This window comes from Chaetodon trifascialis, chromosome 17 (genome assembly GCF_039877785.1).
Source record: "Chaetodon trifascialis isolate fChaTrf1 chromosome 17, fChaTrf1.hap1, whole genome shotgun sequence".
Classification (NCBI taxonomy): Eukaryota; Metazoa; Chordata; class Actinopteri; order Chaetodontiformes; family Chaetodontidae; genus Chaetodon; species Chaetodon trifascialis.
In genome coordinates, this window is record NC_092072.1 from 12,970,550 (window position 1) to 12,980,390 (window position 9,841).

The 9,841-nt window shown below is 43.4% G+C and overlaps 2 protein-coding genes across 8 annotated transcripts in view; both read right to left on the reverse strand.

Annotated features, from left to right (window-relative positions):
* elmo1 (engulfment and cell motility 1 (ced-12 homolog, C. elegans)) overlaps positions 1–731 on the reverse strand; it is a 106,060-nt gene extending 105,329 nt beyond the window's left edge. For 2 of the 7 annotated variants that reach the window (XM_070984406.1, XM_070984401.1), the window contains exon 1: positions 469–594. The gene's annotated coding sequence lies outside the window, so the exon portion shown is untranslated. Of the gene's footprint in view, positions 1–468 lie in introns of all 7 variants that reach the window. The other 5 variants (XM_070984408.1, XM_070984402.1, XM_070984410.1 and 2 more) reach the window with 5 other exon arrangements.
* Positions 732–3,874: 3,143 nt separating this feature from the next.
* rp9 (RP9 pre-mRNA splicing factor) lies at positions 3,875–9,679 on the reverse strand. The gene is made up of 7 exons (XM_070984416.1): positions 9,623–9,679; positions 9,377–9,540; positions 9,149–9,179; positions 8,898–9,027; positions 7,325–7,416; positions 6,791–6,852; positions 3,875–4,901 (listed from the first exon to the last, which is right to left on the reverse strand). The coding sequence occupies exons 2-7, from the start codon at positions 9,520–9,522 to the stop codon at positions 4,688–4,690; spliced, it is 675 nt and encodes a 224-aa protein (XP_070840517.1). The 5' UTR covers positions 9,523–9,540; positions 9,623–9,679; the 3' UTR covers positions 3,875–4,687.
* Between the last annotated feature and the right edge of the window lie 162 nt (positions 9,680–9,841).

The window sequence follows — 9,841 nt, forward strand, 5'->3', positions numbered from 1 at the left end:
CGCGGAGCAGCCGCGGCTGCAGCCTCGACTTCTTCTCTGAGGAGCTGCTGCAAAACACACAACTTGCAGCTTTCTAACACGCACTTGTTTCCCACCACAGAACTGAAAACACACACATGCGACACGCAGAATGAATTCAGAGGCAGTTTCATATTCACTGCAGCTCAATGTGTCTCTCAGCGTGCGCGCGAACGCGGAGCGGCGGCGACGCTTCCATCACACACGCATGTCAATAAGAAAGAACAGCGCCCAAAGCCGCTAAGGCCACTTGACAGAAGTGAAAAGACAGACAGGGAGAGACGGAAAGAGAGAGCAGGCAAAGAAGAAGCACAACATTATCTCGCTACAACGCAACGGAGCCAGAAGCGCTCGCCGAGGCGTCAACGCGAAGCACAAAACGCCAAACAAGTGAAGCCAAAATGCCGCTGAGCAGCGCCGCGTCCGCGACAAAACAAAGCTGTGACAAACCTGACGAGGCGAGGACACTTCTTCCGCTGATGTCCGGAGTTAGTGTGTGTGTTGTGAGTGTGTGTGCGTGTCACTCACTGGTGTTTTCTCCCTCTCTCTCTCCTCTGCTGTAGAGATAGTGCTGATGTTTCCACTTCCTCTTTTCTTCTGCCGTCTGCTGGCTGCCTCGATGATACCAGACAGAGGATGCACAGGAGCGGAGCTGCAGCTCAGCGGCTCCCCGCTTTGACGAGGGGATGCGGACATTCAGCCAGATTTAATTCAAAGGGAAAAAAAAAAAAAAAAGTCGTCAGTAGCTGCTTTTATTTTAGCAGCTCTGTAATGAGTTGACAAACAAAAACAAACAAAAGTTTCCTTTTCCCTGATAATTAAATGTAAAGATGGCAGCAGCATTTGACACAGCTCCGCAGGTCTGATTTCCATAAACTGAGATTAATAAGCAAAGAAGTTACATTTTTTTTAAGTTATAATTCAAAATTTCCTCCAATCAGAAACAGGTGTGAGTGACGTCACTCCGCCCCTGATGTTCAACCTGTGCTCATGGAGAAGAAACACGCTGACACTTTGCGGTTGATTGTGAGGACAAAAGTGTGTTTTTAGGTGTTTTTTGTTTGTTTGTTTGTTTTTTTATGCTTGTTTAATGTCGACTCACATCAGCAATTAAATATTTTATTAATTTAAAAGCTGTTCTATTCTCTCGGATGTTTAGGATTCAGGCTAGGCAATGTCACATTTTTATAGTCCCTTTCAAGAACAGGACAATTTAAAGAAGTTTGACATAAAATAGCATTTAGACAAAATCTGCTAAACACAGGGCAAAAGAAAAAGTAAGGATAAATGAGATTACACTGATGAGAAATGAAGTCCTGGAAGTTACAGCTTGGTTATTTTTTCTTACATGTTAAACTAATTAATAAACTAACAAAGCTAAAATCTAAGCGCCATTTAATACAGCACTGAGCAGATTAAGATGAAGGTTTCAAGAAAGGTTAAACATGAGTTAACCGTGCTAATGTACACAGCAAATGCAAAATAGCTTAACTTTGATTTTGATTTGATTTTTTTGATTTCCCTGAACTCCCCTAGTGGACAGCAGCCATGCTTACACTGTCTAAACAAATGTAGTCTAGTGAATAAAGCGGATTTAGGACAAACTGCATCTGAATAAACAAACAATTAAAGACGTCTTCTCCCTCCACGATGGGACACAAAGTCATGCAGGCAGGAGAGGAGGGCAAACAGGAACAATGGTTTCAATAATTCATGGTTATTGAACGCTCTCTGGTCTCCACATGTGCACACAGAGCTGTTTGGAGGGTGGGATTATGACCTTCTAATGTTACATTGTGTTACGAACCTTTTTGATATGGCTCAGCAGTGGATGGCATTGCACAGGTCAGGACATAGGACCATGTCCCAGAGCTCAGCAGCACTGAGCCACAGGAGGCCACTTCCCTTTAATTTTGTCAGTGATTACAGACTGCATCTGATATTAAACTCAGAGTGTGTGTGTTTTGAGTAATAACGAGAGAGAGCAGTGTACAGCAGACAGTCCAGCAGCTCATCCTTGTCTCCACTCAGCAGGAGCGGGATTAGTGCAGGAGCCCCGTCCGCCCTGATAAATAATCTGGAGCGACACACCCAGCTGAAATCTCTCTATCTTTCTGTAAAAAAAAAAAAAAACACAGGATGCAGGTCTCTAACCTTTTAAATGACAGCCTGCGTCCTCTACTAAACTGTGAACCTGACTGCGCACAAGGGATGTGAGGGCGAGGGGGTCTGATCCAAAAATAGCAGAACGCAAACAGATTATTTGACTCAGTGTGACGACGATCTAGTGTTGCAGGACACAAGTGCGTTCAGGTATCTGTTAAGGATTACATACAGAGTTGAGTCAAACACTGGTACATAAATAAATTCACCACTTTTGTTTTTCCAGATGAGGGAACATAGGCGAGCAAAACCTTTCTATTTCCCTCGATTCTGTTCCCATCATTAAGTTACGGTGACTTCCGCATCTCCGACTTCAGCCTTAAAGCGGTCCACACTACATCAGATGGCTCACAGGAGATGTAATCTTTTTATCTGAGACAGCGAAGAGGCAGGGGGGTGGGCTTGAGCCAGCCCATATGGTTTAAAAGTACTGCATGGTGCATTCAATAAAAAGTGCAGACTCACAATGCAGTGCAATGTGCCTCTGCATCCAATAAAATGCAGAGTCACTCTTGTTTTGCCTCTTACAAGGTAAGCCTGGGATTATTTCCCTGTATGCTTGGACCTCAGTTGTCACTTCTACCTTCTTGCGTAACTCACTCGACTCTGAACGCACCTTGCTTCACAACTGCCGGCTGAACCTCTGCACATCTGGTGTGAAGTTGATATCGCACAAACCCTGAGTTAAAGAGTTAAGTGCAGTGCTCCAGTCATAAAGATTTAATTATCTAGTTTTCTGCAAATATGTTGGGCCTCTATCGCACTCTGCACAGTGAGCCTGGCCTGGCACTCAATCTGACCTGTCCCTTGTCCAAGAAGACAGAGTGCTTCAATAAAGACTCTCCGCTGACCAGACTCTCTCTACGTGGCACAACCTCCCCCTGAGCAGCCTGTGACTGAATCTCATCTGGGAGATTCATTGTACTCAGAGAGAGACAGAAAAGTCAACGTGGAACAGACTGTTTCAATGAAGCTGATTTATCGTAGCTTATTGGCTGAAGTGCCAGAAAAGGGATGGACAGAGCTGCCGCAGACAGAATATTAGAGAATAACTAAGCTCTCAATCAGCAGCTAAAATACTCTCATGGCCGTATAATCTGACACTCTTTGATGGAACTGTAATTTCTCATAAACACACTGACTCCCTACAGCATTTGAGTTACTCGGAAAGCCTAAGACACAAATCTAAATGGAAATCTAGTTTGCTTGTTCCCCGTAGGTCTACTGTAATTGTGTCTCTATCAGGGTCATTAGGAAGGGGGAATGTTTCAAGTTCATTTCCACAGGGAATCCTCTTCAAAATGTGCTGCTCATGAAGGAGAAAGCGGCCCCGGACTTCCTCTGCGTCTTGTGTGAAGTGGCTACGGGGGAACTGCTGGCCTGACGCGGTTCTGCTGGGCGAGAACGCGGTTTGATGAGACGTTGGCGGTTCCGCAGAGAGGGAGGGTCGCTCTGCGCTGTGCAGGCTACGGACTGTGAAATGATTTTTGAGAAACACGCTCTGAAGTGTCCTCACGCTGCCGGCAGGACAAGATGAAAAGAAAAATGTTCTTCTTCTCGGGAAGGTCAAGGCTGCACGGCGTCGAGTCCTTTTAATGATCTGATTTCTGCGTGTGGAATTCACCGCACCGCCCACAAAGCGGTAAGTCGTCATCGACGTGAAAAAATGTCACACATTAAGTCAAGGCCAAGATTGATATTAACATCTTTGTTTTTGCTAGAGCCGGGCAAACACTGGAGAGAAAGAGCCAGTTTTTCCTCCGCATAAGGGAGCACATTCACATACATTCTTTCCCCAGCTCTGTGGCTTTTTTTTTCTTTCAGAGCAAATAAGCATATTCCAACCTCAAATAATTCAAATATTTATGTGCAGTCACAAGCGTTCAAACATTCAGGCTTATGTGGAAGACAAATTCTAGCTGTACTCCAACATTTAATTTGAACTTTTTTTCCCCCCACCTCTCTGCGTTTAACAACTCTACAATCAAAGTATTTAAAAGCAGCGAGATGGCCCGGTTAACAAAAAAGAAAAAAAAAAATGGTGGAAAATACAATCTCTTAATAACACACTGTATTTGCTGACATGCGATCTTAGTAGACCCAGTAAAAGATCTCTTACACCAGGGGGCTCATTTCATATCACTGTAGATTCATTACCCATGCAGCTAATGCTTTCTGACACACTTGCACCAAGGCACACACACATGCACTTACTTAAGGAGCTGTTCCATTACGACCCTGCGCTGTGTGATCTAACAGAGAGGATGCCAATGCAAGCTGTCACCCTGGAGACACTGAAAGGACTGGGAGAAGTCGCGTGCAGTGGAATTACAGTTGTAGGCCTTCAACCTGCAGAGAAAGGGCTTAAAAGGGTCTCCAGAATGCAGTTCATACTCAGGCAGAACACACTTCACTACTGCAGAAGATCTACCACTGCTGCTACTTCATTCACAGTCTCTTCCTACGCTTAAAGCACGTAGTACACACATCAGCATGTTCCAAGCGCTCAGTCTGAGTCTGAGCAGTCACTGGTTTTAGAGGACTTGTGCTTCCGTTTCCTTTTTCTCTTCTTCTTGTCTTTCTTCTTTCTGTCCTTCCTCTTTTTCCTTTTCTTGCTGCGATGGTGGTCGGAGGAGGAGGAGGAGGAAGAGGAAGAGGAAGAGGAGGAGCTGTCTGAATTGGAGGTGGTGTCCTGGAGCAGCTGCTGCAGCTGCTGGATCCTGCAAACAGGAAGGGCGGGGAGGAGAGGAGGTGGGGATTATAGTCAAGACCTGGGAGGAATACATGACTGATGCAGACTCGGATGCCCGGAGTTGGCAAGCACCTGAAGTGTCCTTGATCGAGACACAGTGCGGCATGTCCGGACTGTGGACTTCGCCAAGTGCCTACTCGTGTTACGATTTTCCAGAAATTGCTAACAGAGGCCAAAGTACCAGTTAAAACTGCAGGTGTGTGGAGGATTTTCAGAAGACACTGGGACATGCCTGAGGTCATCCTGTCGCTAAATACGACGCTCGACATCAGAAGACTTGTTCAATGTTAGTGCTAACAAGTTCTGCTTAACTGAACAGGGCACTTTCACAGTCTTTAAGTCAGATCAATATAGTTCGATCATTAATGCACACCTATTTTATTGAACTTCTACACTTTGGCTGGTTTTTTACCTGCCTGGAGACAAGATAATAGTAACGTTAGTTACTTCAGTGTCTGGTGAATGGCACAAACACCACAGAAGACTACAGGTGACAGTAGGGAAGATTAAAACATCAACATATTGCACAGTGACGGACGAAGCGCCACACTGCTCCATGACACACAAAGGAAGGGAAAAAGAGATATTTGACACACAGCATCGGAAGCCACTGGAGTACATGCCCTTTAATTAGCTCAGAGAAGTGAGCTGGCACACTGATCGTGACAGCATCAGCATTGTGCAATTTTTGAAGACGTCTGGGAACTGTCAACTTTTCAGCCATCAAAGTGTTTCTTTGAGAAAGGGTTCACACACTCTTGTGAAGTGTCCATCAGGCATTGTTATAGTGGGTTTGATCTCACGGAGCAGAATGATCACCTGAATGCTTGGAAAGTCACGCTACTCCTTTAAGCATGCCTCTAGTGCTCCATCATAAAAGCACTTCATAACTTAGAGTTAAATTAAAAAATAAATCTCTTCCCTCACCTAGAGGTTAGAAAAGTTAGAATTCCTGCAAACTATCATCACTAAGTTCACTAGAGAACGTTTCAGACCATCATGCATCATATTCAATGTAAAACAGTGAAAAAAGAAGGAACACACTCTCTAAAAAAACATCCTTAAATGAGACAAATAATGTATGTCAAAATCTGTGGAATACACACGAAAATAGGAGTGATAGAGAGTCTCAAAGATTAGATGGGCCATGCTAGATGAGACATTTGAGGAACACAGATCAGATAATAATGGGTCCCAGTCATATCTCCAACTGGGAATATCTTCATAACCTTGGATGAGTGCAAAAGAAAATTAACTTTCAATGAATATAGATGTAGGTACTTCAAATATAACTAGCTACTTTCTAAATTTCTGTCATGAAATGTTTTCATCAATTTCGCCTCATGATAAGAGGCTAGCATCTCGAGGACAACTTGAGACTCAATACTGTATATGCAATTGGAAAGCTGGGAGAGGCTGGACTGTTTCACTTCCCTTTCAAACACGATGCCAAAATGAATGTGGCACAGACACGCAACCGAGACTTCAAAGCGCCACTGGCCTTTGAATAACCTTTTTGTAATGCATGCAAAAACACACACAATCAACACTGCTGCTCTGCATGTACACACACACAGACACACACACCCCTACAGTGAGCCTTCATAATAAGCAAACCTCAAATTCAAACACCCTGGTGTCAAATGCTATTTGCTAGAAAGCGGCACAGAGAACCAGCCACCATGAGAGAGTTTCCAGGTCATCTGAGTGTCTCACTCTGTGGATGGAAACAGTCAAAATTGCGGCTTCTCAAGAGTTGGACCTAACTGTCTCAGAGCTGTTTAAAAAATCTTTCCCAGGGAAATTACAGCTAAGGACAAGAACAACATGCGCGTCTCAAAAAACAAATGCACGTACCTGGTTTCTTTTTCATTCCTTTTGTTTTCCCGAATGATGTCGTACATCGGGTCTTCGTGAGCCTAAAAGAAGAAGGCACAATCTGCCATTACCTACTATGAAGAAAGGAGAAGAAAAATAATTCCTCCTCACAATGAGAGTTACTGCCATTCACATTCCAACCATTGTACTGATTCTACTGTTAGGTCAGCATTTTTTAAAAGCCTCCCTGTGACAATACAAGGTAGGAAAATATGATACAGTTGCATTTATGGTAATCATTGCAGAGGCTTTCTGTCGCTGCAGTAGGTATTGTTCCATTACAAGCAGGCTGCACGAAGCAGTCTGCTGCCCACATGTTCCTCAGTGTAAACTAAATGTGTTCAGACTCTGTAGTTAACCTCAGCAGAAGGTCTCAGACACAAACTTGTCTCTGTCAGGCCCTTGACCTCACCACAACCCAGCCTGCATTCTTTAACAGCAGACTATTATTTGATATTGTCTCTAAATGGCTATACGTGGGCTTGTTTTGTTCTAAGCAGCGAGCAAACTCACCACCCTGAACTGCTCCAGCTTCTGGTTGCCTTTAATGAAGAACGGACACTCCTTATCTCCAGTCCTGTGGCCATAGCGTTTGCATCTCCAACCTACGGAAAAGGAAACAAATATGAACTAATGCTAACGTGTACATCACATCAGATTCTCTATAAAAAAAAACTGATCAAATACGGGCAGGATCATTACATTCTTGAACATTGGAATGTTTGACAAAATAATCTCAACTCAATATCCACTTACTGGCTCCTTCTTGTCTGTTCAACTACATTTCAGCTCTGGGAAGCTCTGGAAAAAGGTAGCAAGTGAACTTTCAGTTAAGATTATTTTGAAGAACCTGATAATATGTTTCAGGAGCACACAGGTCCCAAGAATACACTCATTTAAAAAGGTAAAGAATTTCTTTTTCCTTTTGTTTGTATAATTCAAAAAGGCAGAAAAAAGCAACTTGGAGTCACGCACTCAAACAGTCCTGCTCATGTGGTGATGTGTTGTAAAACATATGCCTCATAATGAAGAAAGACCTCTTTGAACAAATGAGAAATCATCCATGCCTCTCTGAAAGGATGTGAAGAAGTCGTCAAAACTCAAAACCTTTGGTAAAGTGAGACCAAACAAATACTGTTTATCCTCCAAAAGCAGTTCGGTGCACCATCGTTTTCTTCATGTTCACATCACTTGCTGTGACGTCACTCTGTCCCTTTAAAAATATGACATACTGAAACATTTTCTCCAAGATTCTGCAGAGCAAATGTCAACTTGCGGACAAGGCCTGTGTGTATGTGTGTGTGTGCACTGACTCCCTAAGTCCCTGGCTGTTCACACAGCATGACAAGGAGTGGGACGAAGGAATGAATGGAGACTGAGTATAATGAGTCTTTGTGTGACCATAAAGACAGAAGGTGGTCTCGACAGTACCATTATTTATCTCTAACCCTTCATGTTGGTCAGAGAAACAACAGACCTAGTGTTGACTGTTATGTTCTGGAGGTTGGACCTATTACTTATAAAGGCCGCTGCCGAGTGCCCACATATGGTGGAGGTTTACTCCCACCTACAGTTCTTGAACTATAAGTGCTGCTGTTATTTCTTTAGCGGATGATACAGTTTAAGCTTTTTCATCATAATAATCATTGGGAATAAATACAACTGTGGGTGTATGAGATGATGCATAAGAACTACACTTAAAGTGAAAAGCACACATTTATCTGTATTCAAAACCAGAAATAAGTCCTCCAATTTTCCTAATTTGGGGGAATTTAATTTTGCAGACACTGCAGATCTAGAAAAAGTTAGACATGCGCTTTGACCATAAAAAAAGGAAAATTGAGAGGGGTCAGTATGAACAATAACAAAGATCAGAAATTGAAAAAAATCCAAGAACATACTGTAAGGTCAACACTCATGAAAAAGTCATACAGAAGTCACAGGGGGCTGTATCATGGGACTGATCATAAAAGACGAGCATCCTCTCCTCAAGGTCTATGTCTTTGTTGATTTGACAGTAAATTTCACATATGTCTCACTGAAAACCCTCCAGGTGATTTTGCTGAATTCGTGATGCTGTACTCACACTGCATCACCTTCACCTCCTTTCCCAGAGGCATCCACAGCCCTTTGGTGGGGGCATTTGCCAGGAAGTTCCTGGCCTCTTCATTTCCGGGTTCAGCAGGGATACAGTCCTCTGGTTTGTCCTCGTGCTCCTGCAACAGCAACTGTCACTTTTGAGCATTTCTTCCAGTAAAAACTATATATGTTAAATCTATAGCAATCTTTGAAGCTTCTTGGCATCCACTAGATGTGTTTTAGTGTGACTAACGTTACCTTAATTAATCCTGGTGGAGGTTTCTCATAGCTGTATGAGAGACACATAATACCGACGTTATTCTTAACTATTTCAAACTTAGCTAGCTGCCATTCCCAGAACTAGCTAACACACGTAAACCCAACGTTAACCGTTAGCAGGGAAAGAGAATTGGTCGATTACATTTATAATTCATGCAGAAGTTTGCAAGATTAAACAGAGTTTAAGTTCTCGCTAACATTACTCACAATGTCTCCACGTGTTTCAGTGTTTGGACCTTCTGGTTGATTTTTTTCGTCTGTGTTGTGAGTTTCTCGAAATCCTGTTTGGATGTCTTGTGTCTCTTGTGGTCTCGTCTTTCCTCTTTCTCTCCTGTTCGCTTCCTGCTCGACATTGTCGCGATATCGACACACTGTGCCCCCGAAGAAACACCATTAACATAAAAAGAAGGCTAAATTCAGGAACAATTTATAAAGTAAGAAACTACGACCGACCTGCGAACCTGCTGCTAACTAGCAAACATTTCACTGGTGCTGGTGTACTTCCTGTGCAGCCGGATTGGTTAGTGAAAGTCCAGCGCCATCTGCAGGACATGCGCGGTAACACGTGAAGTACTGCTGGAGCTCATGCAGTCTCACGCTTTAAGTACCCCAACTTGACACATGTTGGGTTTGTTCACAGGTGAGCAAGCCAAAGTGTAAAGGCTCCAGGCT